At 36.0% G+C, this 23,314-nt stretch overlaps 1 protein-coding gene across 2 annotated transcripts; it reads right to left on the minus strand.

Annotated features, from left to right (window-relative positions):
• Positions 1–8,370: 8,370 nt before the first annotated feature.
• On the minus strand, positions 8,371–21,760 carry ANGPTL5 (angiopoietin like 5). 2 transcript variants are annotated; one of them, XM_019286469.2, is made up of 8 exons: positions 20,819–21,760; positions 18,951–19,098; positions 17,855–17,979; positions 17,383–17,476; positions 16,355–16,455; positions 11,949–12,069; positions 10,736–10,921; positions 8,371–9,601 (listed from the first exon to the last, which is right to left on the minus strand). In XM_019286469.2, exons 1-8 carry the CDS (start codon positions 20,918–20,920, stop codon positions 9,282–9,284), a joined length of 1,197 nt encoding a protein of 398 aa, XP_019142014.1. In that variant the 5' UTR covers positions 20,921–21,760; the 3' UTR covers positions 8,371–9,281. The 2 variants fall into 2 exon arrangements, with proteins under 2 accessions (XP_019142014.1, XP_019142015.1); XM_019286470.2 differs by having other exon boundaries at positions 17,855–17,958; positions 20,819–21,748.
• Positions 21,761–23,314: the final 1,554 nt, after the last annotated feature.

The following is a 23,314-nucleotide window of genomic DNA, read 5'->3' on the forward strand; positions in this document are numbered from 1 at the left end:
TAGTATCATAAATGTTTAGTGATGCTTACTAGTGACTACAGTAACTTGAGTTGATCTGATGATAGAATAAAGTGCCTGACCCAACACTGAGATTGGAAGGGGTAAACATTGACATCCCTGCATCAATTTACAGCTATGAGCAGGATTAAGGACCTGCACAGGTGGATCCTTTTGCACATTCCAGATACAATGAGCTGGACTTTCTTGAACATTATTAAAGCAAGCAGTTAGAAGCATCATTCCTTGACTGAATGAATGTGCATTTGCAGTCCATTTGTGTTACACACTGTTATCATGGGGCTGGAGCAGATTACATAAACTGTTTGTTTAGATTAAGTTAAAGAGCCACCTTCTGCATTCCTTATCAACATCCCTGTTGACAGCTGTATGTTTTGCTGAGATTCTGTCTCTTCTTACAAAGAAGAGCTTATATTGGTGAAATTTTAAATAAAGCCTCTTTCTTCTACAACTACCATGTCCTAGATTATGTTATGACTGTACTCATTACTGGTACTTGCTTGGAAACTGCAAGGCTGCCATAGCCTCATTTCAAAACTCATCTTAGAGGACTTTGCATTCTTCTCATCTTCTGCAGAAAACCCCTTGACATTCAACATTTTTATGGCAAGTATTATCTTCAATGAAGCAGGGTCCAGCATGAATAAATAAATAATCTGTCAGAAAATTGTTTGGGATATTTACTATAGTCTTTCCTATTCTTCCTCATTTTACTTTGTTCATTTCTTCCAGATCTTTGAACTTTGTTCATTTCACCCTACTAATCTCTTCCTACTTGTCTAGTCTAGTCTCTATTGTCTGATGCACCATACTTCTGGATATTGTGTGTGGGCATAGCGATCACCTACTTTTCCAGGCACAGAAATCCACAGCAGCCTCATGTGGAGAATCACAATCATTACCACTATACCTGCCATACACAGCACATACTCGAAACAGCGCAATCTCTTGGGTGACCAAGTTCAAGCTAAAACAGAAGCTTTAATGAAATATGAAATGTTGCCTTTGGGTACATCATCAAATTTAATCATGCACTTAGTGAAAATTGTGCACTTGGTCTGTCTCAGGCTGGAGACAGCAGCCTTTATGGAGCTCTCCAATTACTTGTTTCATTCCCTAAAAAGCAGTTCCATTCAGAACACAAAGTATGAGCTAGTCATTTATAGTCCAAAGCACAATTAAAGTACCCAAACCAGGGGTGGGTTTCCAAGCTATGACTATCAGTCTCACACAAGAGAATGTGAAATACTCAAGTCCTTACCCTTTTCCCCTGGAGGTTCAACAACCCTTCCTCCTGGCTGGTCTAGATATACTCTAGAGAGGGGACTCCCCTCTAAAGGCACAGGAGGGAGCAGGCACCAAGATTGGGCCAGGAATGCACAGAAGGAGCCCCTCCTTTTTCTAAGAGCTTTACTCAGGCACTATGAGTGCTGAATGAGGAAAAGTAAAGCTGGCCTCACAGATCAGCTCAATGATTGCCCTTGATTTATTCCTGCACTTGCCTCTGAATGACAATCTGATTATGCATAACTAACTTGAAGATTTTCAATAGTTGTAACTAAACTGCATGTTTCTTATTTTCAGGATATCTGACCAGCTGCCCCAGGCTCTTTTTTTCTGAAGCACCAACCACCTCCATCTGTGATATATAATAAAAACTATTTTGAAAAGGCTTAGTCTTTAGTAGACATCTCTGTGTGTCTCAGTCCCCAAGAGGTGCAATGAGGATAAAAACAGTGCTTCTAACAGTATTTTTGTGAAACTAAGTTAGTATGTTAGAAAGCCTTACATTTCATATGATGATTGTGATGGAAACAGCACAAGAGAATTATTAGTTTTATTTTCAGAGTAGTAATAAACTACAAGGCCATAGCTTGATCAATTAATATAAGACAAAACAGTGATCAGTGTAACACAGTCAGCACATCTGGTCCACTGTATGAGATAGTGTACGTCTGCAAAGAGAATATGCTGTCATGAAATATTTAGTCATGCACATGTATTTTCAAGTGACTTGCTCTGCATCTTTCCCACTCTGATCATTTAATGAAAATATCTATGTAGACAGTCATGCAGAACCACACAGAGAATTGTGTACCTATGTATATACACAGTCATCTGTACATATATATAGGAACACTTCACAAAATCTTTGCATTTTTACTTTTAGCATTGAAAGTAACCACCACTTTTCCTGTCCTGTAACACTGGCATTAGTATATCAAAGGCTTCATCTGCTGGAGCTCCTGTACATGCAGTCGCATTTCTTTTTTTTTTTCATCAGATCTGCTTCTTTTCAGGGGATTTCTGCAAGTATTTATTTTCTTTTTTTTTTCCTGTAACATTTTAATACTCAAATTATTGTGAAGTGAAAAATAAACCTCACAATTTTCTTGTTTAATGACACACAACATATTGAGATGATATTTTATTAAATGTGCTATTATAAAAAAAGATATCAGCAGACCTGATTCTAGAATAATCCTGACTATTATAAACTATAGAAGAACCTAGTTTACTGCCATTTAGAATGGGTTTTGAAAGTTTTCTCTCAAAAAAACACCTATTTCTTAATCTATGATTACATGCTTCAGTGCATTGCAAGGCTCTCTACCATGAAGCAGGCCTAAAGCAGATTCATATATCCTTCCTTCATATCCTTGACTTAGAAAATTCCATGCAGGAAGAGTTCGTATTCCAAAGAGTCTTTTCCCTTACCTATAATCAGGAATGGCACATATTTGGCTTAAGGTAGTGATGCATACATGTAAGCTTTCCTTGCTCCTGGGTTCTTCTAAGCACTTCTAAAAGTGTTGAATCTGGAACTTGAGCACTTCTTATGTCATTTGAGAAAACAAGTTTGTAAATAATTGGACTATATCTGCTGTTGATAACATTAACTTCATCTATTCATGAAGCCATACATACAATTACTGTCTTCAGTAACTCTGTAAGTAGTGACATAGAAAAAGACTGACTTTTTCAATGAACAGCATCAACTATTCAATAAAATTATGTTTGATTGATCCAAACCAACTGTGGAATTTTCCTGTCCTTTTAAATCTTGTTTCATTACAGCCCAGAAAATAAATTAAGCCAAGGCTTTCTCCAAGTAACCCTTCATAAAGCTATTGACAAGCCCACCAAATAAAAGCTTATCACATACATTTTTCAAAGTCAACAAAAACATACAGCCTTTTAGGTTAAAATTATTTTACAGCTACTTCTGTGAAGCAGCTTAATCATAGTCAATTCAATTCAATAGAGATTTCACTTTATAACATAGCTGGAGCACACTCTATAAATGCAAGTCAAAGGAACACCTTGCTCCAATATGTCCGATACTAAATTTAAATACATATTTCAGCTAAAAATCTTTTACCTTGATAGATTAATCGTGGGTCCCAAACTGAGACTTCATCTTCCAGAAAAATACCTCCTTTGGGTATCCACCTGCTCCAGTGTGGGGTCTCCCACAGACTACAGGTCTCATGGATCTTCAAGCACTGCAGTGCCACAGCTGCCTCACCATGGTGTACACCACAGATTTCAGGGAAATTTCTGCTCTGGTGCCTGAAGTGCTTCCTCTCTCTCCTTCTGCACTGACCTTGGTGTCTGCAGGGCTGTTCCTCTCACACCTTCTCACTCCTCTCTCTGGCTGCAGGTTGTCTGACAGAATTCGATGACAGTTTGTCTGATGTTAATCCCAAGCAAAAAAAAATTTGCAAGTTCTACAAGGGATTTGATTAATACAGAAGAAGCATAGCAGGGGTTTTTTTCCCATCTCAAATACATTAGCCCAGAGGTGCTACCACTGTCATTGATGGGCTTGGCTGTGGGTGGCAGTGGGTCCGTCTTGGAGCCAGCTGCCATTGGCTCTGTTGGGTATGGGGGAAGCTTCCAGGACCTTCTCACAGAAGCCACCCCTGCAGACCCCATGCAGACCCCCTGTTACCAAAACCTTGACACACAAACTGAATGCAGTGTTTTGGAATGATAAGCACCAATCAGTCATTCATTTCCATTAGAATGCAGGAGTTACTGCTGCTTATGTCTTGTAATTATTAATTTTAAAGGACTGAAAGAAAGTGGAGACAAATAGATGGAGCATCTAAAAACTTATTAGGAAAAGAATATAAAGCAAAATCTGAAAAGTTACATAGCTGAATTCCTTCAAATATTTCACTAGAAAATAGAGTGTGCTTTTTCTTCTGATTGCAATTTCTGGATAAGAAAGAAGTTATTAAAATTGCAATAGCTAAAAGGCTTTGTACAAAATATTCTTTTATATTGCTAGGACCTTCTCAACTTTTTTACTCTGGCCTGCTGAATTCTGTTTATTTCTTGGTGTTTTAGAGGACTGACAACATGATTGGATCAGAATTAAATCAGAATGCTAGAAAAGTTTGAAAAGTATTTAACCTTGCAACAATACAGGACCTTATTGAATATTATGAGGCAGAAATAGCTGCAAATACAAAAATGAATCTGTTGTCATAGGTAGGAGACATACAATATAAAGCCTTATTTTTTAAATACTCAGTTTTGTACTTGTGTGCCTATGTTGAGTTCTGTTTCATAACTCATGTATTCAGTTTTGCAACGCAAAAAACACAGAAGAAAAAATAATTTTTATTTTACAAGAAAATTAATTGGATTTTGCCTTTTTTTGTCTGCAGCTACATACCACAAAATAGCTGAGATTGGAAGAATTTACTCAATTTTCCTGTATATCTCATAGTTTCCCCAGCCCTATTTCAGCTGAGGGACACAAACCTATGTTTTTGTACCTGGACCAGGAAAACAGGCACAAGGAGGGAGAGGGTGACATCTTTTCCCTCTGCACTTAGTGTGGGTACATGGTAAACTCAGAAGTCCTGAATGATGAGTGTTCTGACCAGCATTCCTGGTCAAAATGTCCTCTAACGCCCACCTAGGAAATGCCATGCATTACTTCATGAAAAGTCAGGTGCATCAGAGGAATGAGGCTCTGGCAGGCACCCAATCACAAGAGGAGTTAAGCACAGTGACATTAAACCACAGACAAAGCTTATCCATCCCACCTAACTATGAAGTGCTTCCTACATCCAGCTCTATAAATGCAACTTCTGAGCACTTACAGAAGATGACCCACCCCACATATTCCCATTACACAGTCTTCATCCAGAGGTCCGTCTAAGCAAGCCTCACACCTGGTGGGTGCCTAGAGCAGATGCCAGTGGAAGCTATCAAGGTAAACAAGACTTAGTCTCCAGAAACCTCTGCTGCAGGGGCTCCCTGATCTAGTGACAATGTCTGTTACCATAATAGCACTAGGGGAGGTTTAAATTGGATATTGGGAAAAATTTCTTCACTGAAAGAGTGGTCAAGCATTAGAACAGATGGGGGAGGGGAGGGGAGGGGAGGGGGGAGGGAAGGGAAGGGGAAAGGGAAAGGGAAAGGGAAAGGGAAAGGGAAAGGGAAAGGGAAAGGGAAAGGGAAAGGGAAAGGGAAAGGGAAAGGGAAAGGGAAAGGGAAAGGGAAAGGGAAAGGGAAAGGGAAAGGGAAGGAAGCCGCAGGGGGCTCTTTGGCGCCCCCTAGCGAGAACACGCGTTGACGGGCTCGCCCTGCCGGGTTTGGAACCTCGTGGGATTCAGGCCCTTGGCAGCGGACGAAAGAGGGGTACTTGGGAAAACCCTCTCAGTTTTGAATGGTTTTTGTAACAAAGCTCTACTGGACTCAAAGCTGAGCCTGTTCTTTGCTTCTGAAGGCTTGTTTTTGTTAGACAGCCTCGCCTGTGAGCCCCCTGCCAAGAACAACCTGCCACAAGCACAAAATCCAGAACTGTCAGAGCAGATGAGGCTGGGGAAAAGCTGAGCCAATGGAGGATAACACATGGAAAATATATGGTTGCGAGCCCCTTTGATACTGGTATCAGCAGCCTTCTGTCTCCCTGAGAATTTCACTGGAAATACATACCTGGGTTTGTCTGCTCATGTGTGATTTCTACACATGCACAAATATAAAATTGGAAATGATGGAGCAAAAAACCTTTCTGTAATGAAAGAACCGTTCCCTTCTATACTTGTATTATATCTTTATACGTTCCTGAATAGTAAAGTGTCATTTGCACCATTCCATATAAGAAATATTCATTAGAACAGGTTGTAAAGTAACAACTTAACTTCTGGTCAATGAATATAGAACATGTCAGCAAAACCAGTGTCCACTGAAAGCCATGGATGCCTTTCCTCAATTTTAAATCATTTTACAATGAGCTGCTAAATGAAGTGCATCCTGTCTTTATAGATCAGAACGCTTGGCAGATCAACAGCCTGGAAATGGTGTGCAGGTTTCCAATACCCTTTCTGTAAATAACTTACCTTCTTTATACAGCCATACCAACAGAAATCCCATGAAGCACTTCTCCCATGCCGATGGATTTTCTCTGCTGGCTTCCGGTTTGGCAATGGGACAATACAGAGCATGCTCCAGAGGGAGAAATTAAACAAAATTAAAGTCACCAGAAAGGTTTCTTGTGACCGGAATCGTCAAATAATTAAATAATTTGAGTTCACCGAACTAAAATTTACAAATTAAAGACATACTATTGAAAAAAGAAAACAAAAAAAAGAAATGTAGTTTCATAATGTCAGGGATTACATGTCCTTTAATGACAACGTCTCATAGTTTGAAGTATCATTCCTGGAGTAGATACTAACAGTAGTTAAACCAAGATATTCTTTACTTGAAACACTCAATCAGTTTCTCTTGATATGCTATACCCTACATGTTTCCTTATATTATAGTTGAAACAAGACTCTTTGGGAAATAACCAACTGATTACTAGTCCTAAATATATGGCCACACAAATCTTATCTTTTGGCAGTTGGGAACCAGCTGCAAACGTGAAACATAGGCCCCTGGCAACAGTTTAATGTCCTTGAAAATTCTCAGTGTTTAAATAAAAATTTATTTGTTTTCACAGGTTTGGTTTTTTTTTTTTTTTTGTTACTAGGGAGGAAATGAATGAACCTTTGAAGACAATAGCCATGGAAAATGTTCTCCTGTCATTGCTGTATTCCAGACATGTACCAGGAAGCTGCCAACTAATCTCTAGCACTCTGATTTTCTAGGCATACACTACATTTTGAAACAATGTCTATTTGCAAGAATGATTCTTTAAGCTCTCATTATCTTTTCAGGTCCATCTCCTTTAAGATTTGTTAGTGCCAGCTAATCTAGCCAATGCTGACAATGGGGAGACTAAATGTCATAATTAAATGTGGCCAGCATAATTAAATCTACCAGCACAGGTCTGCAATCTTCATTTGACACTTTCATTTTTAAGCAGGAATTCTAATTAAGCCAAAAGCAGCCTCAGGGTGTCAGTAGAATATCGCTATATACATCCAAAGTACCTACTTAGACTTCTGCTCACAGTCTCGGACCTGGTTGTCAGAACAGAGGCCACACCATCAAAGTTTGAGGCTTTCATTAACTCTATTTAAAGTTTCCATGAAATTTAGCCACTGCATTCTCCAGTAGGATTGTTGTGCCACAGGCTGAGGACTCTTTCTGACATAAGAGCCCTAATACAGTGACAATATCCAGGCTTGCAGCCAGAATTAATCCTCTTTCTAAGCTCCAGTGCTTGTTAATCTTAGTGCAGAAGCTCTTTCATTTTAGTATCTACCTTTATAGGCCTGCTTGGGTCCAGGCTGCCATTCAAAGCAGTTGCATTCTTAATAAGGCTGGTGTGAGGGCGGGCTGAAGAAGGGATACATAAAATCTCTTCGCTGCTAATTTCAGAGACCCCCGTGTCTGGCAAAAAACCCCCACTGTGCTCAGAGAATTCCGTCTCCCCCAAGAGCGGGACCTATCCCATTTCTCTCAATCCCTCTACAAGGCCTGTGATATTTTTCCTCAGGCTACTTGCTACCATGCTTCTCCTGTAAGCCCTCCCATGAGGATAGTCCCCAGTCTCCCTCTAGCAGAGAGGAAACCTTCTGCTTTTAGCAACTTTTTACCTCCAACTGTTAAAGGCTAGTCAAGCATACATGAAAAGAGGAATGTTTTCTCTCCCTTAACCTTGAAACATATCCTATGAAAAGCTTAATTTCCTCCTATAACTACATAAATCTTTGGGAAGAAGTCCTAAACTGCGGTGATTCTGAATTGATGATGGTTTCTGCTCACTGTATTAATGCTTGGTTAAAATAAAAAACAGCAAAGAAGAAATTTGTAGAGTTTTTAACTGTTTTCATTCCACATGCTACTACAGAGCTGGTCTGCTGAAACTGAAGCAAAGATGAGAAATACCATGCCTAGCTGCTACAGATTAGCTGCCAGGTTCCAGAAACACTACTGTACTAACATTCACATTTTTATTGATATCATTTTATTTTTACTGACAGAAATTCAAAGATTTTACAATCCTTAGTTTAAAATTTGTTTATACAACTTAAGTTGGTTTTATACATTACCACATGATCCTTCACAAAGTGAATGCCCCTAAGAATGAAAAACATAAGATCAGGCCCATATATCCAAAAATTAAAATTGCAATTATAAGAAAAGGCGTAAGTTTTCTTTGAAAAAAAGTTTTCATTTGTAGTGAATTGTGAAATAGACAATGGTAGAGTCAAAACTGGATTATGGAACACTTTGACTGTGAAAATTAAATATAAAATTGGTTGTAGTTCTTCAATGTCACTATCAACCTTACTTGTATAAAAAAACAGGTCCTGATGGTATACAAAACATTATTTATACATTGAAACAATTGTTATCTTGCCTGATAAGGAATATAGAAAGAAGAGCTGATTCTGGAAAATTAACTTAGGGTGAAGAACAAGTATTTTTCCAAAATATTATGATGAAAATGGCAGGCATATGGTTTTTTCAAATAAAATTTGCTGAAATTTCTTGCCAATTTAGATATGAGGAGAGCATAGAAAAAGCACATTCAAAAGTCAGCATTAGACTTCTTTTTATAATTTTTTCTGCTGGTTCTGAGATTGTCGAAGAGATAGTTGAATAAAAGCTGACAAATACTCAGCTTAATCCTTTTTCTGAAAACCCAGTTCTTCTTAGGACCTTCTTTCTCAAGCGGGAACACTATAAACACTGACATTTCATAATAAAAATGAGTAACTGTACTATAGAAATATCTAATAAAGTTTTAAGACTGAATGCTCAAGTGAAGATGAAAGGTATTTACGACTGTAGTGATACATCATTCCACATAATTGCAAGAAGAAGTATATTTCTATTTTCATATGTTAATGGAAATATGGAAAATTGGTTCTCCGAATTTTCATTGAAACTGATTTAATTTTGACTGGTTTTTTGTTCATTGTCCATGTATCCCAGTGAATCCCAGTTGCAAGAAATCTACCTGTGTAGCGATGAACACCATTAAGATTTGCAAGGCCACATTTGTTGAACCACCATCCAGTGTTATCACTGAAGTTACTGCAGCTCTTTACAGGCTGTCCTTTAATAGTGCACACTGGCCTGCATCCATCATTATCAACATCAGAAGTACTGAAAGGCATGGAATTTTGGTTATCTTCTTTTCTATATCCTCTAAATGCATCACCTAGGTAAAACAGATAAAACAGAACAATAAAAAGTTATTTACAGGGAAACTTTCTTACTTGATGCACACCTCACAAATTTTTACTCTGAATTTATTAGAAAAGTAGAAGTCTTCAAAAGCAGTTCAAAAGGACCAGATAATGAGCTGTAAAAGTGCTGAAGATGCAGGGGGAAAAAAAAGGAATAAAATACTGAGAAAAATGGAAGAAGTTGAAAATCAATGAAAATTGTTATATTTTTGTTGCTTTTAGCAATGCATGCTGGCTATGAAGGTAAAGGCTTCTGTTCTCAAAGACAGAGGAAGAAAAGACAAAAGTAAACAAAAAGGATTGTAACTTCAGATTTTCCAGTAACATTCCCAAAGCCCTAGAGTGAGTCATGAAACAAGATGGAATTGTTAAAACATAAAGGTCAATTATAACTGGCTCTGCTGTCTTACTAAAGAACTCACTGAAGAAATAGTGTTTTTCAAAAATACCTTTAGAGAGTAACTATTTTGTTGATAATAAGAATTCTTGCATAACACGGAAAAAAGCAGTAAGACATGATGCAATACTTATTGCAAATCCTTGCATGCTTAGTATATTTATGCTATTAAGGCAGGTCTGGAATTAATTTCTGTCTATGTATCACCCAGCAACTGTTCCACACTGTAGGCAAACTTTATTTCACTCAGTTTCTTTCTCTATCCTTTGTACATGACTATCTGGGCACTTCTGAGTTCTTCAAAGCATCATCAGGAAGACTGACACTAACATCAGCACATCTATGATAAGATAATGGGCATCTAAATAATTGTGCCATTAGGTAAATAAACATTAACACCCAAAAAGTCCCTTATTTATTTTAAATATTTCCATTCCTTTTTATATTATTATTATTACAGGAGTGTTTATTCAATTATTCCATTAAAGACATTGAAATGATAAAGCAATTTCCTGCTATGTAAAGATTAATGTTGGCATAACTGATCACCATACTATTGAAAATTTATCTGCGTAAGTGTTCATTATATACCAGAGAAAAACACACTAGAAATAAAATTTTGAAGTTAATTTTTGTTCTTTTGAATGCATTTTTTCATATTAAAAAGGGAACAAAAACCTTTAAATACATCAAAGATGGAAGTTCTTACCAGCATTTCCTGAATAATGCCCCAAATGGAGTTTAAAAGCACATGTTTCATCCTCTATCCAAAATCCATCATATGATGCATAGGCATGCTTGTCATTTTCTGATTCCAAATCCACATAAAGACTGAAATGAGTGGCTTTTTGATTTACTATGTCAAAAATCTTCCTCAGTCCAAGCCAAAATTCTCCTTAAAGAGAAATATAATATATAGTCTAGAAATGGAAACTGTAACAGAAAAAGTGATTTTCTTGGTTTTTTCCTTTCCTTCCTGAACCAAATGTAATAAAAGTTGCATGATAGGCTTACATTCCTTTGAAAGACTAATGAAGGAACAGAGTAATCCTTCCTACTTCCTTAGGAAATCCATGTAAAGAATTCCCATGTATGCATCATCTTTTTTTTCTCTGTGAAATTTTTTAGAAAATTGTCCAGATGATCGATTTCAAATATTCATCTGCAATGTATCTTAGAAGACCACAAAACCTGGCTGTGCTAAAGATCCACTTGCATGAACAGAATTCAGTAGCACTCTTAAGGGTGATACTGAGAAATGATAAATGGTAGCATTTTATGAAATGCAAAAAAAATGCAAACCCTATTCTTGAAATTTAAGCCCTGTTCTTAAGATTTGCTGCCTCCATAAATCACACTTGTAGCCTCATTTGAGCTTCACTTTTTGTACAGAAAAGCTGTGTGCTTCCATTGCAATACCAGATAAACTCCTGAAAAAGCAAATGGATTTAGACTTGAGGGATTAAAGGTGGCAATAAAGAATTAATATCACAGTTGTGTTGGTATTAGCTACTGAAATATTTCTGTTGTTTATAATTTTGCATCCCCTATGGTGAAATACTATTGATTTTTCTCTGCTCCAACGAAATATTTTGCAAATGTACTTCAAACCAACAAAGGAACTTTTTTAAAAAACTGAAAGGAGAGGAAATATAATCTATAAATTATTTCAGGCAGAAAAGATAGTATTTTAAACACTCTTGTGAGACTGCAATAGCTAAAGACTCTAGTGGGGTAATAGTCATTATTGGGAAGATCACACAACAGACTAGATGAAAAAAAATCCATAAGCAAAAATAAAACTTTTAAGAAACAAGAACTTTATACTACTAAAACTACCACACAATTTAGTGGAATGTAGCTCACATAAAAGCAGGAGTAATGTTTGTTCCAAAGCACTTTAGAGTATTTAAAATTGATACCATTAAGGTCACCAAATCCATCCAGATATTCAGACCATGTTCTCTGAAACTGAACGATTCCATCAGTTCTTTTCTGAACAACAGTCCATCCACCTCCTCGAAAATCCATGTCACACAAAACCTAAAATAGACATAGATGCGATTAAGCATTCTTGAAACAGCTTTTATGAAGAAAACAATTAAATAAAGGTGGATTATTCAGAATTTTGCTAAGTAACATACTTTTCAAGTATCTTTAAAAAGAGCTCTAAGAAAATAAATGAAGCTGCATTATTTTCTTACATATTCCTGTTGAACTGTTTGATTTGGATATTTCTTCAACCAGTAGAAATGGCTGTGTATTTCTGTTCATAACACATAATAAATAAGCTTTGATAAATGTCACTGTAACATTCATAGCATGAAAGGGAAGCAACTTGCAATGTCATGTATTAATCAGGCAAAATATCATCAATACAGGCAGCAACACTGAATAAACTTTTATTTCAGCAAAGCAAAATAGACACAACTTCTTATATGTTCTCCCTCACCATCATGCCTTCTTCCAGAGAATACTGTGTTTGTGGTGCCTGGGAAATTTAGAGCCTTTAATAAGGGTGAGGAAATGGAAAACAGTGATAGCAATAACCCAGCAATAACAATAATTTGCAGCAGCAAAAACCTCTACATAAGAAGTGGCCCCAATCCAGGGAAGTCCCAATGTGAACGTATAACTGCCTGCAACTGAGCAGTACCACTGAATACTCTCAGATCAACTCTCAGATTTATGAGTCTTTATGAGTCTTCGCTAAAATTTGTGCCCAACAGTATGTCAAATGGCAGTGGTCCAGCTGCCATCTGCTCTGCTTTGGAATATCACATTATGTGGCATGTTTTCTCCTCAGCCCACCAAACTTAAGACATGTAATTGACTTTCCTAAGTATGTCCCCAGTGCCAAATCTTGACCAGTTCTAACTGGGATTATAAAGTCTGGGAATCTAATGTAGAAATATTATATCGCACATTTAGACACTGTACTACCTAATCTATTCAAAGTAGTTCTAAGGGATGGCATGCATAATTAGTGTTTAAAAACAGAGGCTCATTTTTGCCTCCAAATGTGTCTAATTTGAGGAGAATTAACCTAGAAAATGCTTACAGCTTCTTGTGGAAACAAAAGTAAGTTCAGAATATAATTTTAGCTGCCATAACATTAAGCGGATGCACAAGTGATGGAGTAAAGTAAGACATTTTTTTTGACGTTACAGGAAATGTACAAAATGAAACATGTTTCAGAAAAGAGATTTGCAGTCTTAGCCAGCTAATAAAAGTGGAAACTAGGTGTAAGTCAGTTTAACCCTCAAAAAATTTTGTTGCAGACTGAGCATTATATGTTGCATCCCCATTGCCTGTAGTAGCCAGATATTTTTCAGGAAACCAGACTTGCTCCTTGGCAGGAAAACATCAATGTTGTAGTCAGAGCCTCTGTGACTTAACAAAGTCTTCTCGATGAACGACAAGAAAGCAACAGGACAGAGCTGTAATTTGATCGATCTCATACAAGCTGAGGAATCTTGGATCTTCAAGTAAGATACTTTGGGCAATCCTTGCAAACAAATACTAAATGAATCATAATAAGGTTCACGTGCATGAAAAACAATTGTGACCCTTATTCCCTGGAGAATCACATGCTTATTTCAGTCACAACAAGGAGGATAGAACTGGAATAAGAAGAAATATAGAAGATTCCAAGATGAGTATTTAGATGAAAATACCTAAACCTCATTCAAAATAATCCCGTTGCCTCATCCACTGTCTTGAGAAGATGACTGCATGCTTGGCTACTCCTCTGACTATGAGTCAGAAATACTACGAGGAGCCCATTTGGTCACAACATCAATCTTCAGTCCAATATAAATCAGTGTAAGTGTTGATAATTCACAGATTTGGTTCTACATGAGAGGTCATCAGCCAGTTCGATACAGCACTAATACATACACCAACTAAATAAAAATATTAAATAGATACAGAAAAATACAGTTATAGCTGTGTAGTTTTCTTAATTCCTTATGGAAATGTTGCAATTGTAAAGACTTATAATCGTTAATCTGCTTTACAGTTTGCTCTATGTCTCATATCATGAAAGGTGTGAAGGGCATGATTGTGCCAAGTACAATTTAAATTAAATGAGAAGGAGGATGGTTCTGCTGAATATTTCTTCCCTTTCCACCTGCAGTGTGTATAAGAGTATATATTCTAAACAACTGTTTAGTTTATCTGATCCAACTTAGAAATATCATTGATCTACATTTACTAATTGAAAAAATGTATCAGAAATTGGTCATGATTTAGTTTTCCAAAAGTGAAATTGGTTTTAATCACCTCATGATTAAATGCTCAAAAGCCTACTTTGGAGTAACTTTCTGAAGTGACAGAAACCTGCCACTACCACTAAAGCTTGATGTTCTTATTGCTCCTGGAATTGGGAGTTCAATTACCTCCAGTTACGCATCAAAATCTATACTCATTTTCAGAAACATGAGGTATTAAACACGAGAAATAAGAATAGGATCACGTTGTCTAAATAGTTTTCATTTAACTGATACCTTTATGCAAATTATTCTAAACACATTTTGATTTAGGTTCTATTGCATAAAAAGACATCTTATTGCTGAAAAGATCTTCATTGAAATAAATTACTTTGTGCTGGCTTTGTTTCCTGTTTTTTAGTTTCTTATTATGGTTTTCTGCCTCTGTATTTTTTCTTATTTTGCTGGTCTGCAGAATATTTAGAACTCTTGGCTATTAGCCTCTAGAAGATGCTTTATAATTTCTTCTTTATATTTTAGTATCTTGATATTTTTGTCCATCTATCATTTCTCTTGTACTCTTTTTATACTTCCACACATGGAAGAATTCACATTAAATAGTATTCCTTAAAATAACATTCTTTATGGAACACATATTTTAGATATTTTTCTCTGAGACTTTTTTGGCTCTGTCTTTTAAGTTCTGTGCAACATCTACCAGACAAGAAATGACTGCAGACATTCTTCTCATTATTTATTGTTACCTTGTTCTTTTAATCAAACTACTATGATTTTTCTTTTGTGTTTCTAGAATCCCCCTCAATCCAGAAGAAATTCGGAAACAGATGCATTTTTTGCTATGGTAGACTTTTGTTCATACTATAAATATGGTTGTTCTGTGAACACTGTGACATGTCTTTCTCTTTCTTTTACATGGAAGGAACTTGCCGAGGAGTTACAGATCTTTTTCTTGAGCTCACTGAATTGTATAGAGACAATGACAGGTTTTTCTATTGGGGGTTGCAGAATCAAGTTCATTTTTTCTTTTGTGATCCCAGCATAATTCTGAAACCTTTTCTTAACCAGTTGGAGCTCCTTTTTTGTAGCATTTTGAAGGGCTCCACTTGGCTAGAGATAAAGGGATTCATCCTTCCTTTGTTATAAAGGAACACTATAAAGTTAGATATTAAACTTTGCTAGTTATTAGTTGGCCTAAATTCCTTGTTTTTCTTAAAAAAAATAATGACCTCAACAAGTATTGCCAAGTTGAAAGTTTGAAAGTGCCATATCTGCCTTTCCACTATGCATAAGGCCGCCTCTAAATAGAACAATCTGAAATGGAAATAAACACAAAAAAAAAAATATTCCTTATGTTTGCATGGATCTGAATATTTGAGTCTGAGAAAATTAACCCAAAATTCTCCTCTTCTAGATGAGCACTATTACTCTGAGCAATTACATAAAGTGCAGGCAGTGATAGGAAACATGATTGTTGCAGGTTTTTTTAGGAATATATATCCTCGTTTTAGGAATATAAATATTGCAAACTGGATAGGAAAACTAAAATTTTAGATGCCTCTTAGCCTCAAGACTGGGTTATAATAATACTCAGACAAGAGCTAAGCACCTGCTCCTCAAACCAAGACACATCTGCACCTCCACTTGGATGACACTGCATCAGCAGAGTCCCATCACAAGAGAAGGCAACGTTATACAGCAGAATAATTCAAAATCTGAAAGTCCCATATTAAAAGCCAAATGGATCAGTCAATTGCTCTTCTGTTTTCCATCCCTGTAACAGAAAACAGCACTTCTCCATATCCAAAAGAGAAACACCTTGGGTTTTCCTCCTTGGTATTTTTCACTGCATATGAAAACCGACAGTAAAGGCTCTTATGACAGATATTAAATTTCCTTGTAGAAAACAGGAAACTTTTCAAAATTACAGTAATAGTAGACACATGCACATGATTTAATACATTTTTTTATTCATCTGTTGAGAAATTGTCATGGAAAACACTTTAAATCTATTAAAAATATTCTAAATGCATATTCTCAAGCAAGTTGTGACTATAACAATAAATACCTCAATAATAATATATATAATAATAAATTACCTCAAAAGGATAATTTGATCCTTCTGGGTGGATAATGTACAGACCACTTGGAGTTTTTGAAACTGAACCAACAGTATCTTTAATATGAGTGCAGTCCAAACCTAGAGACAAAAGGTATTCAAGGAAGTTCTTTAGCAAAATATGTTTTAAAAAATACAGATTAAGCACAGGAATATTACTTTTCTTGGTGACATATGAATTATGTAAAATATCATTTTCTTCTCATGCAAACTTTAAAATCATGCTTTGTCATGAATTTATCTTGTAAAATAAAATTCTCTAAACACCATTAAGATCCTAAGTATAAATGACACTGTACAGACAAAGTTATTCCTAATCTTAATAGATATGATACATATCTATAGGAAATTAAAGATTATGTATCTGGTCACTTTACAGATTTTTTTTTATTATTTTATTTATAACACCAGTACTGTGAAAAAGAAATATTATCTGGGAAATGAAGTCTTTTTCCTACAAATATTTGTATTTATACTTGTAAAAGCCTTGCCATCATAATGTATACATGAAAAACCATTTACTTCTAAGTGTTAAGCCAGGTACATGTTCAACATACTCAGAGAAGCAGTTTCCACAGCCAGCATGACTGCTTAGAGGTCATATTTCCTTTTGTTTGGATGGACACTTAAAAGAAGACTAACTGTCCAGTGTGTAAGTGACTTCCAGCCCATTTGAATAAGGATGCTGCCGATGCAGAGCACACTTTATTTCATTGTGAAAGAACGTGCCATTTAGCAGCCTCAGATCACTTACTGATAATCACAGCTGGCATTTTACATAAAAATCAGCGTGCTAAATAGAATGCCTGGAGCTGTCAGTTGCAAATGATTTAAAGCAGTATTTATGAGAACATTTTTAAACAGTTCGTTAAGTTTCCACAGTTTACATGTTACTAACACAAGATAAATGTCAATGTTACAATTGCTTACCTTTGCCTTAATTAGCTCCTTTTCAAGATACAAAGATAAAAAGGGAAGGTGCCAAGACTGTATCTGAAAAGTACTTACCATGAGATTGAACTGCTTTATAAGGAAGTGGATCCAGATGTTTTCTCAAAATTACTGTGTTCAAAAGAACAAGTTTGTTCATGAGTTCATTTACCTGCCAATTCAAATAAAAGATTTTTAATTAGATTGCAGTGAGGAATTTTGCATTCTAAAGATTTTTTTTGACTCCTAGTAAACATAATCTGAAGTTCATTTTTGTGATGTGTAGTAATTCGTACCAATGTGAAAGAATAGTCCTCCACTGTCCCTACTGCCATGTATGACACTAAGTTGTGAAACAGGGGGCGCTTATATCTCCTCATAGAAATGGGACTCACACCCTACCAGAGGTACAAGGACTGGTGATAGACACTCTAATCCTACTGGTTTAATCACTACTTAATGGTTTAATGAGCCCTATTTCTCCTCAGAAAGACAACACCTGCAGTGAGAAATAACAAGTACAAGTCTTTATAATAAAGAAAAAAAGTACCTGATTAGAAAGGTAATCCAAAGAAGACTGTTGATCATCCATCATGTCTCTTACCAGTTTTTTTGTACTTCTGGCATATTCAGCAAGAGAATTCTGCAAATTTCCTTCAAAAGAAATATGTTCATCTACTTGTTTTTAATAACTCTAGAAATATTCTTGACTGAATGACAACATACTGATTTATGATATCTAAGTGAATACCGAAGATGTTTTACCTTACGGCACCTAAAAGTGAAATGAAAATAATACAGAGACCACAGATTAAAGCCAAAGGTGCTAAAAACTTCAGACTTTCTGATTGCAGTAAAGACATCTTAAGAAGTGATGGCTCTTCTCACGTTTTGAAGAAGATAATCTTATCCTTGGGTGAAGTGGACAACCACTTAAGGGATATCACAGTGATATAAATTCATATGATAAAAGACAGATATATATGGTTTCTTGTCACCTTACATTTGCTCATTCACTGTACTACTCCTGGTTTTTGCCCTGATGCTCAAAAATCATGAACATCGTCATCATCATAATGACATATAATTAAAAATATATATTTTAAAATCATATGTGAAAACCAAGAATTTACAGAATTATTTTCTGAGGCTGATTGCATAATTTGCTGTGTAGTTTATCAAGGTAGTGAATAGAGAATGTCCTGTGTAAGCCTTTATAAAAGGTAAGCTGAAGTACACATTTACTCCCATGTAACTGACTAACTAACTAACTAACTAATTAACTACCTCCCACTTTACACCCCCACACCCAGCTATGATGTTTAAATGAGGAACAGACATCCTCCCTCTGTAATGGAGAGAGATACTGACATTCAGAGGATAACAGATCTGGGTGGGTTGTGCTGCTGCTTGGGTTTGCCTGTCTTCACCAATGATTATACGTTGTCACACCAGCTGCACCCCAAAAACAGGGTAACCCAAATTTTCTGACCAATACACAGTTTGGGCAGCAGGGTCACAAGGCTGTCACGTGTGCTCAAGAAGATTAAAAAGTAAATTTGCACAGCATAGCGTAGCACAGGAAAGGATTGCATAGCATGGCACTGCATAGCTCATCACTAAAAGTATTCTTGATGAATACATACTGCACATGTAATGTTTGTCCCCTCGTAAAATTTTAGCTTGAGCATCACATGGAACAAGGCATTGTTCTTTTTGTTTTGAAATATCTGCAGATTTATTTTTCTCTTCTGCCTGAAGTGGTTCTTCCACAGCTCCAACATTCCTTGTGTCCTGTTGTACCAACACAATGGAGGGGGAAATAAATTGAACATTAAGCATATATAAAATAGCTTGGTCTGTCAAAATGAGGTAGATTGCTCTACAGGCCTTCCTTCAAAACCTGGGTTTTTTTAAACTTTTTCAAGAAATAATTGACAGAGCTGAGACCAAAACCGATTAGGTGTTCTCTGCTTAGTCATACCTCACAAGAAAAAGGTAGTGTCAGAGGTAGAGAATAACCTCTATAAATTAAAAGAAGTACCAGCACCATTTCTGATGAGGTATTCTACTTGTGAGCACTGTAAACTGGAGGCAAGAACTTGCAAATCCTGTATTTTAGGAATCACCACACCCAAGAGACATCTCAAATGCTAAGGAACTTATTTTCACTGGAAAGGAGCAGGCTTTTGGATTTACCAGATATTAGCAAAATACTTTTACTCTTGAAAACCCCTAAATTAATTATTTAGACCCTGATCAGGGAAATACTTGCATAAGTTTTTAACTTATGCATACGAGCAGTCCTGAGAAGATTTGCAGACCAATTAAGTATTAAAAAAATTAATATTTTAAGTGTACTTATAGGGGAAAGAATAAAGGTACAGTATTCATGGGCACACAATTATCTGAAATAGTAACAGTAATAGCATTAGTAGAAGTAGTTACACCTATTAATGTTATTTTTAAATTATATTTTCATATTTAATAGTTTTTCTTCCATGGTGCCATAGGACATAAAATAAGGGAATGCCTCTGAATCACCACTTAAAGAAATTACTAAAAGTAATTCTCAAAATATGTGTCATTGTCAAAAGACTAAGCAACATATTTTCATATGAGTCTTCGATGATTTCATAATCTCAGCAAATCACTTGTAGTATGTTCATGCATTGTGTTTTCAAATGTAAATAGGATCCTTAGAAATGTCAAGATTTTAACAAAAACCAAAACTTATTTAGACTTGAATATGTCTCCAACACAGTTGTTCTTTCTTGTTCCAGTTTTCTCTTTCTGGTATTGGCACTACACCAGCAAGCACTGAACAGGGTTTTTTTCCGGATTTTTGCTCTTAAAAAGTGAAAGTAAAAATTTCAAAAAGCTGTTAACAAGGGGATTTTATAAAACAAAGGGTTTCTGAATTACTAGTATAATTGCATTTTGTGCCTGGAGAATGGTAAAGAAGTAAAAGAATATGTTTTTTACGTTTTGAAATAAGCACAAAATAAAGGAAGAAAAATTATATAGGATTTATAAACAGATCACTTGAAACTTATAAATAGAATACTTGAAAGTATGGTTTGTTCCAGGGCTATCACAGCTACTCACCAGATGTTCAATTAAATACTGTCAAGCAAATATTTTAATCAATATTTATCTTTAACAAAAGCTGACATGAAACAAGCAATTAAGTCTGATCTCAGCAATTCAAGCAAAAACTGTCTCTGCCAAAACCAACAGTTACACTGCATTTACAGGCATGCAGATGAGATTAAAAATATGACCTAAAAACTGAGCTGTGATAAAGGACATTAACACAAAAATGTTCTAATGTACTGAATTCCTACAATTTCAGTGTAGTTTCTTTTCTCTGTCTGAAAATACCTGATGCTTCTGTATTTTCATATCTATCTTGAATAAGGCAATCCACATTTTTAAAACATCTGTCACTTTTCTGAGAAATCAGTCAGTTACATTCATTATCTTATCTAAACAAAGTAATTGAAAATCTTACCTTAGGTGAACAAGGTTTGCCATTATTTATGACAGTCTCTCCTAAACTGAACAAAAAAATATTAAGACAAATCAATGAAGTTACCCTAAAGTGGCGATTCATCTTTTACTTGAAGAAATGCAAATGTTTTAATAGGTTTCAAATTTCTGTGGAAAGAATTGTACACGATGAAGGCCTGATCTAACTATTTGGGAATGTCTACAGCACAAAGGGCAGCCAACACATCACTCCTTTACTGCCTGGATTTAATAAACCACATTTCAACTGCCCAGTAGATTTTGTATACTACTATTTGCATCCTGAGGGAAATTACTGCTTATCGCCTTTATATGACACATCAAACATATATATATTTTCATTGTGGTAAACTCTGACAGATTCTCTTAGATGCTATTTTTGAGCATTTGTCTATATTTGGTATGAGGGGTCTGGGCTACTTGAAAGAAAACTAGTATTACTTGATGTTTTCAAATTTTTACAAAGATTTTTATCCTTAAAATTAAGGTGTCTGTATTGTTGTCAAGGTAGTGCACTACAACAGGCTGTGGAAGCAATTTTGGAATATATCATCAAAGTAAGTTCAAAACAGAAAACTGAAAAAAATTATTTTAAATTAGTACTTTGTATTACATAGAAAATCTTTTACCAGGAGGATAATAGCAGTATTTTGGTCTCACTGGTAGCCCACCTGTTGTAACACAGGTACTGAGACAATCATTCAGTGCAATGATTTTTATCCCTGAATAAAGTCAAAGTACAAGAGAATGGCATGAAAAAGAAGAAAATGAAATTTAGTCCACAGAAGCTTAATTAAAACTATGAGGCACTTACAGTTTTCACACACTCAAGTCCACTATTTTTGTATCTTAAAAACTGGATCTGATAGTCTAACAACAAAAAAAAAAGTTCACAAAGTTCCAACAGGTTTAGACAATTTAGACACATTAGAGCATTTAAATTGCTTGTGATCTGGATGAATAAATGAAACCTCAGCTTCCAATGTACCACTGTCCACTGTATACACTGTCTAAAGGATCTTCAGAATACACTGTTCAACTGCACCTTACAGTGGTACAATGAGACAATGTTCCAAATTCGTCTTGATAATGTGATTCATCTACACCTCTATCTAAAGCTGGAATACATTGGAAACAGCTTTTGCTACTAAGATTTGTTGGGAGCAACCAACATTTGTCAGGAGTGGGGATTAATACACTTTTGAGACAATGTTTTCTTTAAAAATTTATAGCTAAATGGTACTAAGCACCTACACCTGAGAGGAACATAATCAACTGGCTGCGAAACTCTGAGCAACTTGGGCTCTTCTCTATCTCTCAAAATCAAAATTTTCAATTAGTTCCAAAGTACCACATGGCACATCATAGCTTTCCAATATGAGACTTACTAGGGTTTAATTAGTGCATCAGCTGATGCTCTCTCAAGAAGATGCATGTTGTGATCCATAGTTCAGTCTCAAGGAGAAGATGAAAAGATTTTCATGGCTATCTACATATCACATTAAGGGCAAACAAACAGTTTTTCTTCCTCTTTCTATGTACACAAATAGGCAGAGGTGACAAATTTCAGGAAGGAATGGTTAAAATAGTCAGAACATTAACTGAACTTCTTCTCCCATGCAGTTGCCTACACAGCTTGGAGGAAAACTACACAAGATTAGCAGGTTAATCCTCCACTGGAACAAGAAGGAAAGAAAAATGTGTATCTGCAGCAGCACAGCTATGCTCCAGCCTTCAAATAAAACTTGTAATAAATTCAGAATCCATCCCACAAAGTTTTAAGAGCTGATCTTTATCCTTCACTGGAACATCAGTGTCTAGCCCACAGTAACGTTTATACAGCTTCTTTCAAACCAGCTGCCAGAGCAGGACCTTCCATTCTGTAACTACTTAAGACTACTTTTCTTGCTGTCCCAGAATAATCATACACTTCTGAATTATATGGCCCTCAGCTTGTCACCTTCTTGTCCCACAGTCTGAAAGATGTGAGGTTACTCATAAGGAGGGATTATCCAATAACCGTAAAGGAGGACTATGAAGACTCAATAAAAAGTAAACAAGGGAAAGACAGAAGATATATAAACTCTATTCTTAGTTCTAAATCTCAGAAGGTATCTTAACGTGAAGCTGCAAGTTGTGCTTTATTAGATCAAAATTTTCAGTAAATCTAAGGAAGCTCAAATTCTGCATGAGTTGACCACAAACTTCAATCTTCCGAGGTTTGACATGGGCCCAAATTCTGCAGTTTCCCAGTTCTGCTTCAGTTCTGCTTGGGTGACTCAGCTCTCCATCCTGCTAAAGCCTTCTACTGCATCCTAAATGAAACAGTGCATTTTATCAGGCAAACTGATTTTAAATGTGTGTGTGAGTTGAAAATCACACAGCGGTAAAGTGACAACCACTTTTCTACATTTTGCAACACAACAGAGCAGATGAGGCAAAAAAGTGGTGAATTTGGGGTTGGTATTCTGAACTAGAG

Source organism: Corvus cornix, chromosome 1 (assembly GCF_000738735.6).
Source record: "Corvus cornix cornix isolate S_Up_H32 chromosome 1, ASM73873v5, whole genome shotgun sequence".
NCBI classification, from domain to species: Eukaryota; Metazoa; Chordata; class Aves; order Passeriformes; family Corvidae; genus Corvus; species Corvus cornix.